Consider the following 26,124-nt stretch of genomic DNA (forward strand, 5'->3'; position numbering starts at 1 on the left):
TGTATGGAGGTAATGTTCCTCACTGTATGGCAGTAGTATTCCTCACTATATGGGGGTAGTGTTCCTCACTGTATGGAGGTAGTGTTCCTCACTGTATGGTGGTAGTGTTCCTCACTGTATGGGGGTAGTGTTCCTCACTGTATGGAGGTAGTGTTCCTCACTGTATGGTGGTAGTGTTCCTCACTGTATGGTGGTAGTGTTCCTCACTGTATGGGGTTAGTGCTCCTCACTGTATGGGGGTAGTGTTCCTCATTGTATGGAGGTAGTGTTCCTCACTGTATGGGGGTAGTGTTCCTCACTGTATGGGGGTAGTGTTCCTCACTGTATGGAGGTAGTGTTCCTCACTGTATGGTGGTAGTGTTCCTCACTGTATGGTGGTAGTGTTCCTCACTGTATGGGGGTAGTGTTCCTCACTGTATGGGGGTAGTGTTCCTCACTGTATGGAGGTAGTGTTCCTCACTGTATGGTGGTAGTGTTCCTCACTGTATGGGGGTAGTGTTCCTCATTGTATGGTGGTAGTGTCCCTCACTGTATGGCGGTAGTGTTCCGCACTGTATGAGGGTAGTGTTCCTCACTGTATGGGGGTAGTGTTCCTCACTGTATGGGGTAGTGTTCCTCACTGTATGGCGGTAGTGTTCTTCACTGTATTGGGGTAGTGTCCCTCACTGTATTGGGGTAGTGTCCCTCACTGTATGGGGGTAGTGTCCCTCACTGTATGGCGGTAGTGTTCCTCACTGCATGGGGGGAGTGTTCCGCACTGTATGGGGGCAGTGTTCCTCACTGTATGGAGGTAGTGTTCCTCACTGGATGGGGGTAGTGTTCCTCACTGTATTGGGGTAGTGTTCCTCACTGTATGGCGGTAGTGTTCCTCACAGTATGGGGGTAGTATTCCCCTTTGTATGGGGGTAGTGTTTCTCACTGTATGGGGGTAGTGTTCCTCACTGTATGGGGGTAGTATTCCCCTTTGTATGGGGGTAGTGTTCCTCACTGTATGGCGGTAGTGTTCCTCACTGTATGGGGGTAGTGTTCCTTACTGTATGACGGTAGTGTTCCTCACTGTATGGGGGTAGTGTCCCTCACTAAACGGGGGTAGTGTTCCTCACTGTATGCGGGTAGTGTTCCTTACTGTATGGGGATAGTGTTCCTCACTGTATGGCGGTAGTGTTCCTCACTGTATGGGGGTAGTGTTCCTCACTGTATGGCTGTAGTGTCCGTCACTGTATGGGGGCAGTGTTCCTCACTGTATGGCGGTAGTGTTCCTCACTGTATGGCGGTAGTGTTTCTCACTGTATGGCGGTAGTGTTCCTCACTGTATGGGGGCAGTGTTCCTCACTGTATGGCGGTAGTGTTCCTCACTGTATGGCGGTAGTGTCCCTCACTATATGGGGGTAGTGTCCCTCACTGTATGGGGGTAGTGTTCCTCACTGTATGGGGGTAGTGTCCCTCACTAAATGGGGGTAGTGTTCCTCACTGTATGGGGGTAGTGTTCCTTACTGTATGGGGATAGTGTTCCTCACTGTATGGCGGTAGTGTTCCTCACTGTATGGCGGTAGTGTCCCTCACTATATGGGGGTAGTGTCCCTCACTGTATGGGGGTAGTGTTCCTCACTGTATGGGGGTAGTGTCCCTCACTAAATGGGGGTAGTGTTCCTCACTGTATGGGGGTAGTGTTCCTTACTGTATGGGGATAGTGTTCCTCACTGTATGGCGGTAGTGTTCCTCACTGTATGGGGGTAGTGTTCCTCACTGTATGGGGGTAGTGTTCCTCACTGTATGGCTGTAGTGTCCGTCACTGTATGGGGGCAGTGTTCCTCACTGTATGGCGGTAGTGTTCCTCACTGTATGGCGGTAGTGTTCCTCACTGTATGGCGGTAGTGTTCCTCACTGTATGGCGGTAGTGTTCCTCACTGTATGGGGGTAGTGTCCCTCACTATATGGGGGTAGTGTCCCTCACTGTATGGGGGTAGTGTTCCTTACTGTATGACGGTAGTGTTCCTCACTGTATGGCGGTAGTGTTCCTCACTGTATGGGGGTAGTGTTCCTCACTGTATGGGGGAAGTGTTCCTCACTGTATGGGGGTAGTGTCCCTCACTGTATGGGGTAGTGTCCCTCACTGTATGGCGGTAGTGTTCCTCACTGTATGGCAGTAGTATTCCTCACTGTATGGGGGTAATGTTCCTCACTGTATGGGGGAAGTGTTCCTCACTGTATGGGGGTAGTATTCCTCACTGTATGGCGGTAGTGTTCCTCACTGTATGGCAGTAGTATTCCTCACTGTATGGGGGTAATGTTCCTCACTGTATGGGGGAAGTGTTCCTCACTGTATGGGGGTAGTGTTCCTCACTTTATGGCGGTAGTGTTCCTCACTGTATGGGGGTAATGTTCCTCACTGTATGGGGGTAGTGTTCCTCACTGTATGGGGTTAGTGTCCCTCACTGTATGGAGGTAATGTTCCTCACTGTATGGCAGTAGTATTCCTCACTGTATGGAGGTAATGTTCCTCACTGTATGGGGGAAGTGTTCCTCACTGTATGGCAGTAGTATTCCTCACTGTATGGGGGTAATGTTCCTCACTGTATGGGGGAAGTGTTCCTCACTGTATGGGGGTAGTGTTCCTCACTGTATGGCGGTAGTGTTCCTCACTGTATAGAGGTAGTGTTCCTCACTGTATGGGGGTAGTGTTCCTCACTGTATGGGGGTAGTGTTCCTCACTGTATGGGGGTAGTGTTCCTCACTGTATGGGGGTAGTGTTCCTCACTGTATGGCGGTAGTGTTCCTCACTGTATGGCAGTAGTATTCCTCACTGTATGAGGGTAATGTTCCCCACTGTATGGGGGAAGTGTTCCTCACTGTATGGGGGTAGTGTTCCTCACTGTATGGCGGTAGTGTTCCTCACTGTATGGAGGTAATGTTCCTCACTGTATGGCAGTAGTATTCCTCACTATATGGGGGTAGTGTCCCTCACTGTATGGGGGAAGTGTTCCTCACTGTATGGGGGTAGTGTTCCTCACTGTATAGGGGTAGTGTTCCTCACTGTATGGGGGTAGTGTTCCTCACTGTATGGCGGTAGTGTTCCTCACTGTATGGAGGTAATGTTCCTCACTGTATGGCAGTAGTATTCCTCACTGTATGGGGGTAATGTTCCTCACTGTATGGCGGTAGTGTTCCTCACTGTATGGAGGTAATGTTCCTCACTGTATGGCAGTAGTATTCCTCACTATATGGGGGTAGTGTCCCTCACTGTATGGGGGAAGTGTTCCTCACTGTATGGGGGTAGTGTTCCTCACTGTATGGCTGTAGTGTCCGTCACTGTATGGCGGTAATGTTCCTCACTGTATGGGGGAAGTGTTCCTCACTGTATGGCGGTAGTGTTCCTCACTGTATGGAGGTAATGTTCCTCACTGTATGGCAGTAGTATTCCTCACTGTATGGGGGTAATGTTCCTCACTGTATGGGGGCAGTGTTCCTCACTGTATGGGGGTAGTGTTCCTCACTGGATGGGGGTAGTGATCCTCACTGTATGGCGGTAGTGTCCATCGCTGTATGGGGGTAGTGTTCCTCACTGTATGGCAGTAGTATTCCTCACTGTATGGAGGTAATGTTCCTCACTGTATGGGGTTAGTGTTCCTCACTATATGGGGGTAGTGTTCCTCACTGTATGGGGGTAGTGTTCCTCACTATATGGGGGTAGTGTTCCTCACTGTATGGGGGTAGTGTTCCTCACTGTATGGGGGTAGTGTTCCTCACTGTATGGGGTTAGTGCTCCTCACTGTATGGGGGTAGTGTTCCTCATTGTATGGAGGTAGTGTTCCTCACTGTATGGGGGTAGTGTTCCTCACTGTATGGCGGTAGTGTTCCTCACTGTATGGGGGTAGTGTTCCGCACTGTATGAGGGTAGTGTTCCTCACTGTATGGGGGTAGTGTTCCTCACTGTATGGGGGTAGTGTTCCTCACTGTATGGGGGTAGTATTTCTCACTGTATGGCGGTAGTGTTCCTCACTGTATGGGGGTAGTATTTCTCACTGTATGGGGGTAGTGTTCCTCGCTGTATTGGGGTAGTGTTCCGCACTGTATGAGGGTAGTGTTCCTCACTGTATGGGGGTAGTGTTCCTCACTGTATGGGGGTAGTGTTCCTCACTGTATGGGGGTAGTGTTCCTCACTGTATGGGGGTAGTATTTCTCACTGTATGGCAGTAGTATTCCTCACTGTATGGGGGTAGTGTTCCTCACTGTATGGGGGAAGTGTTCCTCACTGTATGGGGGTAGTGTTCCTCACTGTATGGGGGTAGTGTTCCTCACTGTATGGCGGTAGTGTTCCTCACTGTATGGCGGTAGTGTTCCTCACTGTATGGAGGTAATGTTCCTCACTGTATGGCAGTAGTATTCCTCACTGTATGGAGGTAATGTTCCTCACTGTATGGCAGTAGTATTCCTCACTATATGGGGGTAGTGTTCCTCACTGTATGGAGGTAGTGTTCCTCACTGTATGGTGGTAGTGTTCCTCACTGTATGGAGGTAGTGTTCCTCACTGTATGGGGGTAGTGTTCCTCACTGTATGGGGGTAGTGTTCCTCACTGTATGGTGGTAGTGTTCCTCACTGTATGGTGGTAGTGTTCCTCACTGTATGGGGTTAGTGCTCCTCACTGTATGGGGGTAGTGTTCCTCACTGTATGGGGGTAGTGTTCCTCACTGTATGGGGGTAGTGTTCCTCACTGTATGGAGGTAGTGTTCCTCACAGTATGGTGGTAGTGTTCCTCACTGTATGGTGGTAGTGTTCCTCACTGTATGGGGGTAGTGTTCCTCATTGTATGGAGGTAGTGTTCCTCACTGTATGGGGGTAGTGTTCCTCACTGTATGGCGGTAGTGTTCCGCACTGTATGAGGGTAGTGTTCCTCACTGTATGGGGGTAGTGTTCCTCACTGTATGGGGGTAGTGTTCCTCACTGTATGGGGTAGTGTTCCTCACTGTATGGCGGTAGTGTTCTTCACTGTATTGGGGTAGTGTCCCTCACTGTATTGGGGTAGTGTCCCTCACTGTATGGGGGTAGTGTCCCTCACTGTATGGCGGTAGTGTTCCTCACTGTATGGGGGTAGTGTTCCTCACTGTATGGGGTAGTGTTCCTCACTGTATGGCGGTAGTGTTCTTCACTGTATTGGGGTAGTGTCCCTCACTGTATTGGGGTAGTGTCCCTCACTGTATGGGGGAAGTGTTCCTCACTGCATGGGGGGAGTGTTCCGCACTGTATGAGGGTAGTGTTCCTCAATGTATGGCGGTAGTGTTCCTCACTATATGGACCACTACCCCTATACAGTGAGGAACACTACAGCCATACAATGAGGAACACTACCTCCATACAGTGAGGAACACTACCGCCATACAGTGAGAAACACTACCCCCATACAGTGAGGAACACTACCTCCATACAATGAGGAACACTACCCCATACAGTGAGGAACACTACCCCCATACAGTGAGGAACACTACCCCCATACAGTGAGGAACACTACCCCCATCCAGTGAGGAACACTACCCCCATACAGTGAGGAACACTACCGCCATACAATGAGGAACACTACCTCCATACAGTGAGGAACACTACCGCCATACAGTGAGAAACACTACCCCCATACAGTGAGGAACACTACCTCCATACAATGAGGAACACTACCCCATACAGTGAGGAACACTACCCCCATACAGTGAGGAACACTACCTCCATACAATGAGGAACACTACCCCCATACAGTGAGGAACACTACCCCCATACAGTGAGGAACACTACCCCCATCCAGTGAGGAACACTACCCCCATACAGTGAGGAACACTACCCCCATCCAGTGAGGAACACTACCGCCATACAGTGAGGAACACTACCCCCATACAGTGAGGAACACTACCCCCATCCAGTGAGGAACACTACCTCAATACAATGAGGAACACTACCCCCATATAGTGAGGAATACTACCTCAATACAAAGAGGAACACTACCCCCATACAGTGAGGAACACTACCCCCATACAATGAGGAACACTACCGCCATACAGTGAGGAACACTTCCCCCATACAATGAGGAACACTTCCCCCATACAGTGAGGAACACTACCCTCGTACAGTGAGGAACACTACCCCCATACAGTGAGGGACACTACCCCCATACAATGAGGAACACTACCCCCATACAGCGAGGAACACTACCGCCATACAGTGAGGAACACTACCGCCATACAGTGAGGGACACTACCCCCATACAATGAGGAACACTACCCCCATACAGTGAGGAACACTACCCCCATACAGTGAGGAACACTACCCCCATACAGTGAGGAACACTACCCCCATACAGTGAGGAACACTACCTCCATACAGTGAGGAACACTACCTCAATACAATGAGGAACACTACCCCCATACAGTGAGGAATACTACCTCAATACAATGAGGAACACTACCCCCATACAGTGAGGAACACTACCCCCATACAGTGAGGAACACTAACCCCATACAGCGAGGAACACTACCGCCATACAGTGAGGGACACTACCCCCATACAATGAGGAACACTACCCCCATACAGCGAGGAACACTACCGCCATACAGTGAGGAACACTACCTCCATACAGTGAGGAACACTACCCCCATACAATGAGGAACACTTCCCCCATACAGTGAGGAACACTACCGCCATACAGCGAGGAACACTACCGCCATACAGTGAGGAACACTACCGCCATACAGTGAGGAATACTACCTCAATACAATGAGGAACACTACCCCCATACAGTGAGGAACACTACCACCATACAGTGAGGAACACTACCCCCATACAGTGAGGAACACTACCCCCATACAATGAGGAACACTACCCCCTTACAGCGAGGAACACTACCGCCATACAGTGAGGAACACTACCGCCATACAGTGAGGGACACTACCCCCATACAATGAGGAACACTTCCCCCATCCAGTGAGGAACACTTCCCCCATCCAGTGAGGAACACTACCGCCATACAGTGAGGGACACTACCCCCATACAATGAGGGACACTACCCCCGTAAAGTGAGGAACACTACCCCCATACAGTAAGGAACACTACCCCAATACAGTTAACAACACTACCCCCATACAATGAGGAACACTACCCCAATACAGTGAGAAACACTACCCCAATACAGTGAGGAACACTACCCCAATACAGTAAGGAACACTACCCCCATACAATGAGAAACACTACCCCCATACAGTGAGGAACACTACCCCCATACAGTGAGGAACACTACCCCCATACAGTGAGGAACACTACCGCCATACAGTGAGGAACACTACCCCCATACAGTGAGGAACACTACCCCCATACAGTGAGGAACACTACCTCCACACAATGAGGAACACTACCGCCATACAGTGAGAAACACTACCTCCATACAGTGAGGAACACTACCGCCATACAGTGAGTAACACTACCCCCATACAGTGAGGAACACTAATCTGGCAAAGCAGTGTGCTTTCAGTGTAGGCTAGAAAATAGCCATAGGAGAACCCCAACGGCTTACTTAGGCCTACAATAGCGTTATATTTTACTTTTTTTTGGTTTGCCTGTAGCTGGGCTTGCTGCCACTAGTAGTGCAGCTAGTACCATATTGTGAGGAATTTGCAGGGAGACCTGCGACCGTTGTGTTTAGCTCTTAGTGACACACATATCCACCTTAAACACCGAAGTGGGACAATTTATTAGGGGTTTGATTTGAGTTAGGCAGAGTCTGCTGATTTATTTCTTTTTACGTTTATTTACTTTTATAACTCAAAGTCATCAGGAACAGCACAAAATCCAGTTGTGTGCTGTCAGTGTAGGTTAGAAACTAGCCATAGCAATAGGATATAGCATCGTTTTGTTTAAAAAAAAAAAACACAAAAAAACACAAAAAAACAAAAAAAATTTACAGTTTACACTTTAATTTTGAAAATGTTTAACCCGAGGGCTAGGGGTAGAGGACGAGGGCGGGGACGTGGGCGTCCAACTACTGCAGGGGTCAGAGGCCGTGGTCCTGGGCGGGGTGGGACACCACCTGCTGATGAGGGAGCAGGGGAACGCCGCAGAGCTACACTCCCTAGGTTCATGTCTCAAGTTACTGGGACTCGTGGTAGAGCACTGTTGAGGCCAGAACAGTGCGAAGAGGTGATGTCGTGGATTGCGGACAATGCTTCTAGCCATTTGTCCACCAGTCAGTCTTCCACGCAGTCCACCCATGTCACCGAAATCAGCACTCCTCCACCTCAGCCTCCTTCTCCCCAGTCTGCCCCCTCCCAGGAAAATTTGGCATTTGAACCGGCATACTCTGAGGAACTGTTTTCTGGACCCTTCCCAGAGTCACAAACCACTTGTCCGGTTGCTGCTGAGCTATTTTCCGATGCCCAGGTTTTCCACCGGTCGCAGTCTGTGGGTGATGATGACATTATTGACGTAGTGGAAGAAGTGTGTAAAGAGGTGTCGGACGATGAGGAGACACGGTTGTCAGACAGTGGTGAAGTTGTTGTCAGGGCAGGAAGTCCGAGGGGGGAGCAGACTGAGGGATCGGAGGATGATGAGGTGACAGACCCAAGCTGGGTTGATAGGCCCAGTGAACACAGTGCTTCTGAGACGGAGGCAAATCCTATAGCAGAACAGGTTGGAAGAGGCAGTGGTGGGGCCAGATGGAGAGGCAGGGCCAGAGCTGGTGCATCAGCGCCAAATGTTTCACGTAGTCAAGCTCCCGTGGTGAGGGCTAGATTTTCAGAAGTCTGGAGGTTCTTTAAAGAAACACCGGATGACCGACGGACTGTGGTGTGCAACCTGTGCCAAACCAGGATCAGCAGGGGTTCCACCACTATCAGATTAACCACCACCAGTATGCACAGGCATATGAATGCTAAACACCCCACTCAATGGCACCAAGCCTGTTCACCTCCAGCCGGGCACACCACTGCTCCTTCCCCTGTGTCATCTGCTAGTCAGCCCCCTGCCCAGGACCCCGGCCCAAACACCTCCCGTGCCCAAACCCCATCTTCGCCTCCACGATCCTCCACAGCATCCAGCAGCGTTCAGCTCTCCATACCCCAGATGCTGGAGCGCAAAAGGAAGTATAGTGCAACCCACCCACACGCCCAAGCCCTCAACGTCCACATCTCCAAACTGCTTAGCCTGGAGATGCTGCCCTATAGGCTGGTAGAGACCGAGGCCTTTCAAAACCTCATGGCGGCGGCCGCCCCTCGGTATTCGGTCCCCAGCCTCCACTACATTTCCCGATGCGCCGTCCCAGTCCTGCACAAGCACGTGTCAGACAACATCATCCGTGCCCTGACCAACACCGTTTCTGACAAGGTCCACCTGGCCATGGACACGTGGACGAGTGCTGTCGGGCAGGGCCACTATATATCGCTGACGGCACATTGGGTTAACTTGGTGGAGGCTGGGACCGAGTCTGACCCTGGGGCTGGTCATATACTGCCGACGCCGAGGATTGCGGGGCCTACCTCGGTCCAGGTCTCAAAGACCTACTATGCCTCCTCCTCCTCCCACCCCTCCTCCACCTCCTCCTCCGAATTACCATCCGTGGGCATGGCGCCATCAGTCGGTAGCTCTAGGCACAGCAGCAGTGCCGTCGCTAAGCGACAGCAGGCGGTGCTCAAACTGCTGAGCCTATGCGATAAAAGGCACACCGCCCAAGAGCTATTACAGGGCATCATGGCGCAAACTGAGCTGTGGCTGGCATCGCTGAACCTGAAGCCAGGCCTGGCCCATGTGTTAAATCTCATAGTTCAGCGTTTCCTCAAGACATACCCCAATCTGTCTGATTTGCTCACGAAAGTGCGCCGCATCTGTGCGCATTTCAGGAAGTCCAGCACAGATGCTGCCACTCTCAGGGCAGCGCAGCGCCGCCTCCAACTGCCCGCTCACCGACTGTTGTGCGACGTGCCCATGAGGTGGAATTCAACATTAACCATGTTATCCAGAGTTTACCAACAGCGCAGAGCGATTGTAGACTGCCAGATTTCAACTTCCACCAGAACTGGTAGTCAGGTCAGTCAGCTTCCTCACGTCTACAATGAGGAGTGGACGTGGATGTCTGATATCTGTCAGGTGCTGAGTAACTTTGAGGAGTCAACACAGATGGTCAGTGGCGATGTCGCCATCATTAGCCTCACCATACTGCTGCTTGGCCTGTTGAAAAACTCTCTGGTCAGCATGAAGTCGGAAGCTTTGCGCTCGTCACAAGAGACAGGGGAAGAAGATTCCCTTGTTGATAGCCAAAGCACCCTTAGGTCTGTTTCTCAGCGCATATCGGAGGAGGTGGAGAAGGATGAGGAGGAAGAGGAGGAGAATGTTGGCGAGGCAGAAGAGGGAACCATTGTTCAGTCCTTCACTGTTCAGCGTGTATGGGCAGAAGAAGAGGAGTTGGAGGAGGAGGAAATGGACAGTCAGGCCAGTGAGGGGAGTGAATTCTTGCGCGTTGGGACTCTGGCGCATATGGCAGATTTCATGCTAGGCTGCCTATCCTGTGACCCTCGCGTTCAAAGAATTTATTCCAGCACCGATTACTGGGTATTCCTTCTCCTGGACCCACGGTACAAGCAAAATCTTTCCACTCTCATCCCTGGAGAGGAAAGGAGTGTGAGAATGCATGAATACCAGCAGGCCCTGGTGCACAAGCTGAAACAGTATTTCCCTTCTGGTAGAAATATTCCAGCACTCCAAGTCTTCTAAAATCATAGCATTTTATTCTTCATATTAAAAGCGTGCAGCCATATCCAGTGTGACCACTGATACACGATCTACGCGTTTCGGACTAAATTGTGGAGTCCTTAGTCATGATCTGACTTTTTCCCCCTTTTTGTTTCCCTTTTTCCAGTATTTCCCTTCTGACAGCGCTATTGGCAGAGGGCGTACTTGTGCGGGACAAGTAGCGAGGGAGAGTAGGCGAGCAGGCAGCTTGTCCAGCACTGGCAGGGGTACGCTTTACAAGGCCTTTGCCAGTTTTATGTCACCACAGCAAGACACTGTCACCTGCCCCCAGTCTCAGCAGAGTAGGGCTGATCTTTACAGAAAGATGGTGAGGGAGTACGTAGCTGACCATACCATCATCCTAAATGATCACACAGCTCCCTACAACTAATGGGTGTCAAAGCTGGACATGTGGCACAAACTGGCGCTGTACGCCTTGGAGGATCTTGCCTGCCCTGCCGCTAGTGTGTTGTCCGAGCGGGTTTTCAGTGCAGCTGGTGGCATCATCACCGATAAGCGTACATGCCTGTCGACTGACAGCGCTGACAGGCTGATGCTTATCAAGATGAATAAAGCCTGGATTTCTCAGGATTTCCATTCTCCACCAGGTGAAAGAAGCTCAACCTGAATAATGTATGCACTCCTCCTCCTCATTGTCCTCCTTCTCCTCCTCTTTGTACACTAAAGCAGAGGAAACTGGCTATTTTTTGCCAGGGCCAACTGGCTCTAGCTATAGTACTCTATGTATTTAATTTTTCTGGAGGGCCACCTACCCGGTCCTCTGTTTTAAACAATTTTTGGGAGTGCCACATACAGGCACTCAATCTATTTAATTTTTCTGGAGGACCACCTACCTGCTCCTCAGGTTTGAAAACTTTTTTGGACTGCCACATACAGGCACTATCCAAATTAAATTGTCTCCATAGCAGCCTCCACACGTCGTCTTTTTAGCTGCCTCCACACCTTGTCTCCATTGCTACCTCCACACGTCATCGCCATAGCTGCCTCCAAAAGTCGTCCATATAGCTGTTTCCAAAAGTCGTCCATATAGCTGCCTCCATACATCGTCCCCTTATCAAACGAGCTGTGTCAGGCAGAATTTTGGGTTGTTTTCATGGCTTCCACATCAAACTTGTTAACTTTGTCGCCACCCTGCTGTGTAATCCACAAAATATACTGGCAAACTTTTATCATTTACCGATATTATTTCAGCGCTTCTTGCGCATCTGTTTACATTCCCCTCACCCGCCATAACCCAAACTTATAAGAACGCTACTACACTTGATCTTATACAAAAGGTTCTTAGAAGTGCTGTTTGGGGAGTAGCCGAGAGACAGGGGCTTGGATAGGCGAAAGCACGCCTGGCAGCAGAGCGCCAGCTCCATCCCAAGATCCAACTAACATAGTTTTAACTGCAGCACCTTTAATCTACTACTACTTCACTGCCTCCATACATCGTCCCCTTATCAAACGAGCTGTGTCAGGCAGAGTTTTCAGGTGTTTCACCAGATACATAGTGGAACTCGGCCCATCTGTTGCCGCCATGCTGGAGACCTGAAGTTGCAATCATAGCAGCGCAATATGGATGCCCAATACTGTCGCTCTTAATCATGGAACCATTTCCGAAAAAATAATTAAAAATAGAACCACTATGCTATTCCATTATTCCTAGGTGAAATATTCAAACGACCCCGCCTGCTTTGAAAATTATAATTTTTTCAAAGAAAACGCTTCTGGCCCCCAGGCCCATTTTGGGTGGGGAGGAGCCGAGAGACAGGGGCTTGGACAGGCGAAAGCTCGCCTGGCAGCGGACCACCAGCTCCATCCCAAGATTAGGCAGCCTCAGAGGTATCCTTGCATGCTGCCCCTGCTGTTTCCTGTCCATTTTGCCTTCACGATCCTCCACAGCGTCCACCAATGTCTCCATGCGCAACTTTCAACTCTCTATACCCCAGATGCTGGAGCACGAGAGGATATGCAGCACATCATCCCCTTATCAAACGAGCTGTGTCAGGCAGAATTTTCAGGTGTTTCACCAGATACATAGTGGAACTCAGCCCATCTGTCACCGCCATGCTGGAGACCTGAAGTTGCAATCATAGCAGCGCAATATGGATGCCCCATACTGTCGCTCTTAATCATGAAAGTCGTCTCCATGGCTGCCTCCACATGTCGTCCCCTTATTAAAAGAGCTGTGTCAGGCTCATTTTTCGGGTGTTTCACCAGATACGTTATGGAACTTGGTCACTATGTCGCCACCATGCTGTGTTAGGGTATGTCTCTAGCCTGCCGCTGCCTCTGCATGCCGTCTTCTATAGTGTCAGGGTCAATTATTGCATGTTTTAGATGCTATCTAGCCTCATTCGGTCACTCTGTCATGGCCATGCTGTTGCCCATAATTTTGGCATAATGGTACGATTAAGCAGCCTCAGAGGCATCCATGCATGCTGCCCCTGCTGTTTCCTGTCCATTTCCGTGGTGTTTCCATCCTTTTCTGAGGTTCCCAGGTGTTTGGCCAAGCTTCCCTGTGCAGAGCCTTGGTCCCCTTGAAAAATGCTCGAGTCTCCCATTGACTTCAATGGGGCTCGTTATTCGAGACGAGCACTCGAGCATCGGGAAAAGTTTGTCTCGAATAACGAGCACCCGAGCATTTTAGTGCTCGCTCATCTCTAGTAGCTATTGTTAAGAGTAAGGTACGCACCAAGATGAACAGAAACACAAGGGAATGACGTAGCAGATAGAGCAGCCAAGGAAGCTGCCAGGACGTCTGTACCCTTAGTCGCCACCATGACTGTGTTGCCAGCTGAGGAAACCTCTACCTTGGTAAGTCCTAACAGGTTCTGCAGAGACAAGCGGCAAAAGAAAGACAGAAGATACAGCAAGAAGAAGGTGCCAATCTTATCTATGGACAATAGACTCTTTACAACATATTGTGACCCAGGTGACTTATGGTCAAAACATCCAGGTGCTCCAGTATTTGGTGTAGTGGCCTCTATGTTACAGACCGTGAAGGTCACCCCAGCACACCTAAAGATATTTTGTACCTTTCCCAGAGAGAAAGACCAAGTATTGACTATGCTCAGTTGTGGAGTATATGAGTATATTTTGGAGCACATTTATTAATTTTCAGGGCACGCGTGCGCCGGCTCACTAAGATTTAGAGGGCCAGTGCGCCAATAATTGGCGCTGGCCTGATTTAAATTCCAGCCTCTTCCTATTGCCCTTGCTGGATCTTCAAGTCTTCTCATGAAGAGAAAGCTCTCCTGTGATTCCTGGGTTCCTGTGATTCCTGGGTTCCTGTGATTCCTGCGTTCCTGTGACTCCTGTGTGCCAGTCCGTTCCTGTGTGCCAGTCCATTTCTGTGTGCCAGTCCGTTCCTGTGGCCCTGCGTTCCTGTGTGCCAGTCCGTTTCTGTGTGCCAGTCCATTCCTGTGGTCCTGCGTTCCTGTGTGCCAGTCCGTTCCTGTGGTCCTGCGTTCCTGTGTGCCAGTCCGTTCCTGTGTGCCAGTCCGTTCCTGTGGTCCTACTTTCCTGTGTGCCAGTCCGTTCCTGTGGTCCTGCGTTCCTGTGTGCCAGTCCGTCCCTGTGGTCCTGCGTTCCTGTGTGCCAGCTCCTGCGATTTCTGACGTGAGTGGTGTCTCCTGTATTACTACCTTGGCAGCCACGGTGGGCTAGTCGCACCTGTGGAACGACTTGGTGGAATCCCGCTTTGCTTTGAGGCGGGCTCTGGTGAACACCGGGGTTCCACTTAGACTCCGGTCCCAGGTCGGCTAGTACCACCTCCAGCGGTGGTCCAGAGGGTCCACAGACTCCCGGTCCTGACAATAACCTTACACACGCTCTGTACTAAAGTATGTTTTTGAGTTTTCTCTTTCATTAGCTTCAACCTGGAGATGGGTTGGCGATAAAAAAAGGCATGTGAGGAAGAGAGATGACCCCGGATTTGATGATGCCTTCCAGGTTCCGCGGACAACAAGTACTCCATTACAGCTAGAAAGAAGACCTAATTGCATTCTCTAAAGTCAAGATGCCTTATTAAAGTTTTGATGGGGATTAATAAACTTCTTAGGGAAACAAATGAACTCTAGTATTAACCACCCATGTTTTAAGGGCGGTCTCTTATGTGGGTCCTTGTTAGTATTTCTATTATTCTGTGTTCCATTACATTTTGATTATATTTTGTGTGAAGAAGTTAATGTCTAAGGCTAGTGAGGCCGTAAGGCCTGTCGGGAAAGGAAAACCAAGAGGAGAGACCAGAAGTACACCGAACTCAAAAGGGCCTCTTCCCCCCTGATGGCAAGCGCAACAGGCTTCACCTGTGGGTACATTGGAGTCTCAATCTACTTCTTTATCCCTAAGTAACCAAGCCCAGGTCCTGCTCCACTGGAGGTTTCTGTATAATACTTTGTGACACAAATAAGGCATCACACATCTGCCTAACCTTGCATGGCATCACTTTTCCACAGAGATTGAGATATCATACCATACATTGTCTTGGTGTCTATTCAGATTTTGTCACCAACATTAGAAGGGCTAAATGGCTGACCCCAGCAGGAATGTTAGACTTAACCCCCAGAAGCACATGAGTATTTGAACCTGGAGACAGTCAACCTTTTCAGTCCATAGTTCATTCAGGAGGTTAAAGGAAATCTACCATTTGCTTTTGTGCATTATGAACTAAACATACTTTGAGAATGCTGTAGCTACACTGATGCAGAAACATATCTTGTTTAATCCCTGACCTAAGTGGTTTTGCTGAAAAAAACAATTATAAAATTATATTCCTGGTACATGTAAGTGCTTGGGCTTGCAACACAATTTTAAAGTTAAATTCTGCGCTCAGGCTGAATCAGTCGGATCGCCCGACGGCACGGCCCCTGATTTGTGTCGCATGGAAGCTGGCACGATTGCGCCAAAATCTGATTGTGTGCGACACAATCCCCTTCTAAAAACTTGTCCCAGCCGTGCATCCCCCGAAAACATCAGAATATCCGGACACAGTGGGGTATAGGTGTTCCGTATTTTAGAGATGAGCCCAAAAGTATAATTCCATACATGTACCACTCGATCGCAGCCCCACCACTTATGTAAGGTTGTTGCACTCCCTCCAGCAATATTCTTTGGAATCTTGATTAATTTTTGCTAGTTTTTGGGGGGTTAGGTACCATCTACTACAAACTTTAAAAGGTTATCCATCCGATTTGTACATAGATTTATATCGGAGTCGTTTATTGCCTTCCTCCACTGTTTATTTTATCCTTAAAGAGTTTACAGTATTTGCTCCAAACATGTAACGTCACGCGTGTCGTTTCTTACCTTAGAAAGAAGAAGGTGTCCACCCCCAAAAAGACAGGGCCACTGACCACGTAGATGTACTTTGGCTTCTCTAATACATTGGATAGCCATTCAAAGGAGTTATCTGTTGTGAGATACCAGAGATACTTTGAATATTTTATTAATGATCCATACTTTATACAGCTGAGAGTTAGCTACAGTTACCTCAAGCTTAGACAATGTTCTTACTGTCCAGATTCTAAACCGATATGTTCTATCTGCTCGGATAGCAAAATTTGAAATATTGTAGAGACTTGTGCCATAGATGTATTTCTGTTATAGCAAACCCTCAGCTGTGAGAAGTCTGTGCAGGCAGCACCACATTTTCTAATCTAATATTCCAGTATACTCCACAGGCAAGGGGCAGATAAGACCGCCATGGATCCTGGGCTGTATGAATGTTATGGTCCCTACACGTCTGGAATCACTTCCTACATCTGGTACTAGAAGCTTCGTGGGGAATGGAGGATGAGTCCCTTCTACCTGCTTTCAATCTCTGGTTTCAGGAACTTTGTACACATGTACAAATGGCTCTTGTGTAGATGTGTACTGAGAGCAGGAAGAGACGTTTGAGGATTTTATGGGTTAAGGTCCTTCTCAGTATATAATTTGTTGGGTGGTTTGGGCGGCCATATTTTAATCCACTAATGCCCACAGGTTATTATACTCACCAATGTTGAGGACATCGTTCAACTTACTGGTATGTATTGATATGACCCACAACAGACTAAGGATTCGGATCCCATTCAGACTGGGGTACTCCTGATTCTTGGAGGTCCCCGCCATCACAGCCGGGAAGTTCTCTTGTATGGCAAAACTTTTCAGGACTTTCTCAGTACAAGCTGGAGACAAGAAATATTCCTGTTAGAGAAGGGATTTGCAACCTCCTAATCTACAAGTATTTAGAAACTACATTCCATAAAAGAAGGAACCACCAGGGAGGTAACTTGAGGCGGTCCCAACGACCATTCATCATGACTAAAATCCTGCTGACAAGTTCCCTTCAATAGGCTCCCCCAACTGGAAGAAAAAGAATACCAGAGGGGAGCATCACACTCTGAAGACTTCAGTAACTTGTGTGGGGCCCTATGACGCACCTGTGTGCCTCCTTGTGCCCCAGCCCAGCTACACCTACACTCACTTCTCCCGGCTCCAGCTGCGTCTCCTGTGGTTCGGGGCGCGTGTACTCGCCTCCTAGTGCGGCTCAGTGAGATTTAAAGGGCCAGCGCCTGCCCTAATAAATGGACTGCCTCTTCCTCTGCTCCCTGCCTGAGTTTTGTGCCTTGTGCCCTAGAGAAAGCTTGTTCCCTATGTCCTGTGCGTTTATAGTGATTTCCCGTTATGACCCAATTCCGTTCCTGACTTTGCTCCTCTGCTGCCAGCCCTGAACTTCTGCCTTGAACCAGATCCTGTGCCGCTTGTCCTAGGTGTCGGTTTACGTCATCGTGCGCGGTGGTTCAGTGGGTCCAGTACCCCTGACAGTAAGATCCGGCCATGGATCCCGCCAAGGTTCTGCTACCTGAAGTGGTAATTGTTGGCTACCCAGCAGCAGCTTCCAGCTCCTGCGGCACTTCCCGCTATGGCAGCTACGTTATCCGTGCCCTCCAAGTATGACGGAGATGGCAAGTTATGGAGGGGATTCATCACCCAGTGTTGCTTGCACATTGAACTGATGCCTTTACAATTCGTCATGGAACGTCCAAGGTGGTTTTTATGATGAGCCTTCTCTCATAGGCCACCCTTCTCTGGGACGAGAACGACCCGGTCACAGCTAATATCACCGCTTTCCTCAATGAATTCTGGTCTGCCTTCGAAGAACCAGTTAGAGCGACATCTGCTGAAACCGCCCTGCTGAACTTGCGCCAATGGGACTTGTCTGTTGGTGATTACGCGTTCCAGTTTCGCACATTAGCTTCTGAGCTGGCTTGGAATGAGGCGGCCTTGGTCGCTACCTTTAAAAAGGCCTCTCTGGACATATTTAAGACCACCTTCAATACCTGTGATGGACACAAAGAGTATATTGTTATGCCACTTAAACTCTGTAACGCACCAGCTGTCTTCCAGGAGTTTGTCAAAGACTTGCTATATACCTCTGTCGTGGTCTATCTAGATGATATTCTGGTGTTCTCTATGGACCTTTACTCTCATCAGACCCATGTACAACAAGTTCTTGGGCGCCTAAGGGCCAACCGCCTCTTTGCTAAGCTCAAGAAGTACCTCTTCCACCAAAAGCGTCTTCCTTTCTTTTGATACATTATCTCTGACAAGGGACTTGAGATGGATCCTACTAAGTTGTCTGTGGTACTTCAGTGGCCCCACCCAGTAGGACTTTGTGCTATCCAGTGATTACTGGGCTTTGCTAACTACTACCGGCAGTTTATACCCCATCTCTCCTCCTGTCACCCATTGTGGCATTAATGAAGAAAAACTCTGGCCTCCGGCGGCTGAAGAAGCTTTCTCCAAGCTGAAGGGTACCTTTGCCTCTATTCCTGTTCTCACGCAGCCTGATACGTAGAAACCGTTCCTGATTGAGGTTGAGTACGAACGGTTCTCACCCAGAAAGGGCCCAAAGGCCAAACGCTCACATGTGGTTTCTTCTCAAAGAGCTTCTCAGCTGCAGAGAGGTACTACTCCATAGGAGATTGGGAACTTCTGGCCATAAAGCTTTCCCTGGAAGAGTGGCGTTATCTTCTGGAAGGAGCTTGTCATCTGGTCTGTGTCTATACAGATCTCAAGAACCTCCTGAATCTCCAGACTGCTCAGTGTCTCAACCCATGACAGGCTCACTGGTCCTTCTCTCGTTTCAATTTTCTGATTCACTTTTGTCCAGTAGAGAAAAACTTCAAAGCTGATGCCCTTTCTTGTGCCTCCGATGTTATTGGGGAAAAACCGGCTCCTCGACATATCGTTCCTCCTGAACACCTGGTTGTTGCTGCTCCTGTGAACCTACAGAAAGACCTATGTCCGACCTGCTCTTCGAAAGAGGATACTAAGTTGGGGACATTGGGGCACATTTACTAAGGGTCCACGGACCGCGATTCCGTTGTGTTTTCACGAATATTTCAGTTTTGCATTGAATTGCCCCAGGTTTTTGCGCGCGTGATCGGATTGTGGTGCATCGGTGCTGGCTTGTATGCGACAGAGATGGGGGGCGTTGCTCTCATATGCTGTTTCTCCTGGTGGCCAGATCTGGTAAAGGATGTACGAGAATTTGTGAGTTCCTGCACTTCTGTGCGTTTATAGTGATTCCCTGTTGTGACCCCGTTTCCGTTCCTGACTTCGTTCCTCTGCTGCCAGCCATGACCTTGTGCCTTGTACCTGACTACGATCCTGTGCGCCTGTCCTGACCTCCAGCCCGTCCACAACTCAGTTTCAGTCTTACGATTCTGCATGTAGCCTTGGCCACCACCACGGGCAAAGCCTGTGGAGCGACCTGGTGGTATCCCGCCACAGCAAGTTCAACCTGCTTTGCGGCAGGCCCAGGTAAAAACTGGGTGCCACTTAGACTCCGCTCCCAGGTGTCAACTTTCGTCATTGTCCGTGGTGGTTCAGTGGGTCCACTACCCCTGACTCCTGACAACCTGTATATCCCAGAAGCAAATTTTGCCAGAGCTGAGATGATATAACAGTTTTAATCTTCGATAGATTGATAATCTTTCAATATTGGATGTTGTTTTTGGTTGAAAGCTGAAGTCTGCTGAGTGAAAATGTTGAACACTTCGGCCTGTTTCACACTCACAGCGCATGCTGCCGGGATCTCCCGGCCCGAACTCTGCAGCGTTTTCAGCGTTCTGGCTGGGAGATCCGGGCAGCACACGCTACGAGTGTGATGCGAGTTCATCGCATCACACTCGCAAGTGTAGAGTGGGCATAATAGATCCGCTACCCGTTGCAAGTATATAACCTGTACTCTTAAAGGGCTTTTCCCATAGAATAGGTCATCAATATCAATAACCTGGGAAACCGCTTTAAGGGTAGGGGGCAAATACATGCAATCCAGTAAATACTAGTAATAATTTAAAGGCATTTTCCGGGCTGCATTACTACTGATTTCCTAGCCATAGGTTAGGTCATTGGAGTTCATAGGTCATGGTAGTTGATTTGTCGCACCCCTTCCAAATTGGTGTGCTGGTCCGATCATTAAGCATATTACCCTGTCTGTACTATATCAGCTGAACAGTAGAACTGCAGGTGTATGGATAGGTCATTCGCAGTTATGCAACCCTGGAAAATCCCTTTAAAGAGGAGAATCTCTGTAATACAGCAGCATGAAGTGCAATTACTGCCCATTAGAAAATGCCCTCTCCATAATACAAGCAGCCCCGTCTAAGTCTATCTTCTCCTCTCTATCTGCCTTCCTCCGGAGCTGTATTCAATATTCTACCACTTTAGATGTCAGAAAGTAAACGTAATGTAAATACGGTGATATAAAGCAAGCAGCATGTATAGTAATCTACGGATATTACTGTATTTCTTCTCGCTGCCATATTCCTCTTCCAATGGGAGATTGGATTTTTCCGCAGGCTTCTGGCTTTCCGGAGTCCTGGCTTTCCGATGTAGAATGATGGTCTTGCAATCCTCAAATGATGATGAGGCTAGAAAGTTGAGCACTACGGTGTGGATGGACCCAATTACGGGGAACATGATGAACAAGCCGCTGAGGCACCTGCCAAGACGCCAAGGGTATTAGGGCAGAGTTATGAGCAGCGAGACTGAACAATATTGGACACGAGGCTCCTGCTTACAGGCAAATAATGGCGAATGTATCCATAGGAAACAGGCCGCGGGAGCAGACAGTCTCCTCCACAACCGGAGTGGTCTCATTCAGAATAATGAAACTTGGCAGAGGTTCCAGAAATGATTCCCCCTTGTATTGGAAAAGATCTGATGATATAAGTAGCAGGAGAGTCAAAAATCACAATCAGAACTTTACCTTTAAGGACATCCACATGTGTTCTATACCTTTCTTCAGACTATTACATAAACCCCGGACCCCTGTGTGTTATTGCAGAGGGGACACTATTTCTGGGTATCACATGACTTGTATTCTGTAGTGTTCAGCAGTTTTCCCCTCTGCAGCCTTTATCTGTAATTCTCAGATGTCTCACTGCCGGTGGCTGGAGCCCGGCTGCTATGATGCTATACACTGTACACACAGAGTACAGGAGAATCTGCTCTGTAACTTCTCACACTGAGAAATATCAACTGGTTCATAAAGGACATAATAAAGAAGTATTGTCTTGTACTTAGGAATTAAGCACTTGGGGTGAGATAGAATCTTACTATTAGCCCCAGCAATCTTTCTACCTGTGTCTTCCTTGTCAGGAGGCTTTATCTTACCCATAGAAGCCATTACTGTAATGTCTCCGCTGCTGCAGGAATCTGGGACACAAATCCCAATCACAAATTTGACTCCTTCCTATAAAATAATTACAGAGAGGAAAGGTAGAGTTAGATCCTCTACAAGCTGTGGGCAGAGACGTGTGTTATTTCTACATGTATCTGAATCCTTCACATAGACAATCAATCTATTATAAAAAAAAGATGGGGTCTGACCTTTGGGACCCCCGCTCATCTTCTTACTGCATCCTGAATCCGGTGGTATCAACAATGATGGCCTATTTTAAAGGGGTTGTCCAAGATTACACAAACATAGCTGCTTTGTGCTCAGAACAGCACCACCCCTGTCTCTAGGTTGTGTCTAGTACTGCAGCTGAGAGCCATTGTAATAAATAAAATTCCAGAAACAACTTGTGGTAAAATGTCATATAGTTTAGGAAAGGAAGTGGACATGTTTATCATATCCTTTAGATCCTCTTTAAAGGAAATATAGCATCAAAATCCATCATGATAAACCAGGGACACTTACACATAGATCCAGGCACAGGGACTGTGGTAATCTTTGTTAAGGAGATCACGCTGGTTTTGGATGCCATCTTGTGTACTGTCAGCCATTTTAGATAAAGCGGACATCTTAGCTGACCACTGTCCAGCTAATGTCATGATTCAGCCATTTTTGTGTAACTTGCCTGTAAAAGTTTCTCTGTGACACATGTGAGAGATAGTTATCCTTCGCCTGTGTTCTTCCCCTTCATGTTTTGGTTAGAAGCTGTTGGAGACATTTTCTGTACATTCTGTAGCTGGGATAATATAAACACGTCTGAGAAGAAGTTTATGGTTCATTAACCATTTGGGAGAATGTCTTAGAGAATGTCCTGGTAAAATTAATTATGGCCAATAGCATAACAGTATTCTATCTTCTGTTCACGCTCCTTTGATGATGATGTTTCTGTCTTTTATATATGCAACTGCGGACTGATAAACTAAAAAGAATATTTTTACATGCACTAAGAGGCTGACGTGTCTTGGTTTGTGTCCCCACCGGGCAGCCATGAAAGAGTTAATTTAAAAGGCACCTTTACAACATGAAGGGCGATTTGATCCCTAGATATCTCTAACATTAATTGGCGTCGACTGGGTCGGCATACTACAATGGACATTTGACCATTGAGGTAAACTCCGCAAGAGTCCAGGTGGCCAGTGACCAGAACTGACAAAGAGCGCTCGGGGGAAGTCTACTTTATTGTCCACCTTGACTGTCACTTCTGTTTCACTGGCTGAAAGGATTGGGTAAGGCCATGTCCTTGTGTGATATGTACTTTGCCTTTAAATGTCCAAATATAAAAGTATGCTCACTATAATTGTGGCAAAGAAACACTTGTAAGGTGACTGACAGAGACTGGACAGTGGCAGATGGTCAGACAGTCTGTGATGTTAGCTGAAGCTGTGAGACGGGAAGTAGTAACCATTAGATGTCTGCAATGCTAGAGTGGGAGGTATTCTGTTGTGATTGTCATAGTGTCAGTGATACAGTTTTGTCATTAAGGGTTGCCCACAGAAGTGAGTCTCAGAGATTTGTGGAGACCTGCTCTGACCATTCGACTCTCTTCGGGGAGTTTGAGCGGTCTTGTATGACTGTAAGAACTAGTGGAGTGTGAAGGAGAACATCTTGGATGGTCAGTCTGAGGGTGGTGACTTGAGAGTCAGTCCAGTCAGGCAGTGATCCAGTGTAGAGTCCCTTGTGGACTTGGTGGATCAGTCTGAGGGCAGTGACTTGGTGTAGGGTCAGTCCGGTCAGGCAGTAACCCAATGTAGGGTCCTTTGTGGAAGACTCAGGTGTCTAGTTTCTTTGTGCCTGTAAATCGAGGTGTCGGCATCCATTGTGAAACCTGAGTCTGTGGAGACAGATTCCTTTGACAGTACTGTGGTTGTGGACATTTATGATGGGAAGAGAACAGTGTGAATTGGAATTGAGCCAAGTGCATTGCAAACAAGGAACTTGTTTTTCACATGAAGGGAAAGATGGACAGACAGTTGGTTGTTGAGTTAAGCACAACTGATGGAAAAGTGCAAAGTGGACATAATGGAATATAAGGGCTGGTAGCATTGTGGTGAAAAAAAGTAGAAGTGAAGGTTTGAAGGTTTTGGGATGTGTCAGATGATCTGTTGATGGTACAAGTAAGAAAACTTAATCAGATTTGCAAACAGACACTTAGAGCCTCTGACTTTGACGGACCAGGAAAGAGTGACAGGAATCCGTAGAGTGCCCATTGAAGAAAGAGACAGGCCATAAGGGACATTTAAAAGTTTTTTATGTGGAAAGAAAAAAAAAGAGATTTTATTATATTTTCCTTGGGAGGGAAGGATGGCGTCTAGAATGTAGACTCCACCCCTGTACCTGGTGGTTAGAGATGATCACGCCCTACCATTCTTCAGCGGCGGCGATCTTAGGACATTATATTCGCTTCAAGTCCCTGAAAGTTAATTGCCTATGACTCTACTCTGTTGGCAGCCATAAAGGCTGGTGGAAGATAATAGTTGTAGAAAACACCTGTTTTTTGTTGTATTTTAGCAGCTGAGCACCCTTGAATAGTCTTGACAGATGTCTGGAATAGATGCCAGCTGAAGATGATTTCATCTAAATTCTAGATCTCTGCTCAGATAATTCTTGGAGAGGGAAGATATATGGTTTATTATGGACTAGTTAAAACTTATTTGATCCTGACGATTAGAGAAAAATTACTAAAAAGTGTTGCAATGTTTCTGGTACCTGCTTTTTGGAATTTGTAGGGTTAAAGAGGGAGATGACGGGGGGGGGGCGGGCTGTGGAGCTGCGTTATCTGTGTCTGTGTTCAAATGTATGGTTTACAAAAAGGGGGGGTGACAGAGCTGACAGCTTAAAAGACTCAAGGATTCTGCTTGTGATACAAGAATGCAGTTTGCCCTGTATGCCACGGACTAGAGACATCTCTGTCAGACTTGAGTACAGAGGGATCGATAAGACTGACAGAAAGCCAGGAAAAACAGAGACTAGTTTCACAGACCACTGCTAAAATGAGACTGACAACAGTTCCGGTCCGGCGAGAGCCCAGCTCGAGGGGATGTGCTCCAACTGCAGGGAGGAGAGACATTACCGAAGTGACTGCCCACACTCTAGGAAATGGAGACACCCCCACCACCACCACATTGTAGAACTGATGTGGGACTCCTCCCCTGATAGCCCAGTGAAAATTAACCTATTCCTGGTCAAGAAAAAGACCCAGAAAGAACAGCCGAATACATGTAGAATGGTCCATGACCTCCAAGCTGCCAATGAGTGTCCCACACTAGCAGCAATCCCCGAGAGTGAGATATTTTTTACGGTTATTGATTTGGCAAATGTTTTCCTCTCTGTGCCCCTACATTAAGATTGCCAGTACCTATTTGCCTTTACCAGTTCAGTATTCCAGTATATCTGGTGCAGATTCCCACAAGGGGGGGGGGGGGGTAAAACTCACCCAGCCAGTACTCCATGGCCCTACAGGGAGTAGACTGGCAGACTAGCGCCTTACGGGATGTTCTCTTCTTTTTGTACCTCCATTTTTCAGGTTTGCCAGAATGCATCTATTGACCTTATGAGGCACATTTACTAAGGGTCCACGAACCGCGTTTCTGTTGGGTGTCCCGACTATTTCTGTTCTACACCGGGGTCTTTGTTGCACGCGATCAGATTGTGGCGCATCGGCGCCGGCTTGCATGCGACACAAACCGAGGATGTGGCCGTCGCACAACCGATTAATTCAGACAAACCACAGAATTTAACAAAACATATTGGGGCAGATTTATCAAGCTGTCTGAAAGTCAGAATATTTCTAGTTGCCCATGGCAACCAATCACAGCTCCCCTTTAAAATATTCATGAGTACTGCTAAAAAGAAAGCTGAGCTGTGATTGGTTGCCATGGGCAACTAGAAATATTCTGACTTTCAGACTGCTTGATAAATCTGCCCCATTGTGTCGCAAGACACGCAATCACATGCACCAGGAAGAAGAAGGTGAACTCCGGTGGACCTGAGCGTAGAAGCGACACATACAAGAAGACGGGCGCAAGATCTTAGTGAATCGCGGCAGCTGCGACTCCTCGTTGGACACTCTGGATCGGCGGCAACAAAGAGACAGGTAACTAAATGTGCCCCTATGTGTTTTCTGTTCTAGAAGGGTTGCAAAGTTTCCGGAGACAGTACTTCTGGGAGAAGGTGGTCTTCCTAGGTCACTGCTTCTCAGCCACAGGCAGACACCTGACAGAGGAAAGAAAGCTGGCAGTCCAGAATATGCCCCAGTCCTGAGGTCCTAAGCCTCCTCACATGTTTCTAGCACTGGCCAGCTACTGCAGGCCCGAGATAAGGTCTGCTGCCTCCAGCCTGATGTTGCCCCTTGATGACTGCATTGCCTCTTCCCCATTTTCCCTTAGTCAGGAGGCAATTGATGCATTCCCTGGCCTTAAGCTGGCAAATCGTGTCTGCCCCGGCCCTAGGCACACCCCACTGGATCAAACCTTTGTTTTATTTTGCACTGAGTATCTAGGCCACACCACAGGTGTCTTAGTCCAGGAACGTGGTGACCTCCCCAGTGGCCCACTATTAGGCCCGGTTAGACTCAGTCGTGAGGGGAACCCTTCATGTGACAGTAGCTGCAGCCAGCAATCTGCTCAGCAAG

General features: G+C 48.4%; 1 protein-coding gene across 2 annotated transcripts in view; it reads right to left on the reverse strand.

The window, feature by feature from the left end:
* The window catches only part of LOC140117030 (O-acyltransferase like protein-like), an 86,242-nt gene that overhangs the window by 29,922 nt on the left and 30,196 nt on the right, over positions 1–26,124 (reverse strand). For both annotated transcript variants that reach the window (XM_072133467.1, XM_072133465.1), the window contains 5 exons: positions 21,431–21,509; positions 20,836–20,974; positions 20,557–20,756; positions 16,789–16,932; positions 16,073–16,175 (listed from right to left, as the gene is read on the reverse strand). In XM_072133467.1, the coding sequence (XP_071989568.1) occupies positions 16,073–16,175; positions 16,789–16,932; positions 20,557–20,756; positions 20,836–20,974; positions 21,431–21,509 (665 nt within the window). The remainder of the gene's footprint in view (positions 1–16,072; positions 16,176–16,788; positions 16,933–20,556; positions 20,757–20,835; positions 20,975–21,430; positions 21,510–26,124) is intronic.

Source organism: Engystomops pustulosus, chromosome 1 (assembly GCF_040894005.1).
Source record: "Engystomops pustulosus chromosome 1, aEngPut4.maternal, whole genome shotgun sequence".
NCBI lineage: Eukaryota > Metazoa > Chordata > Amphibia > Anura > Leptodactylidae > Engystomops > Engystomops pustulosus.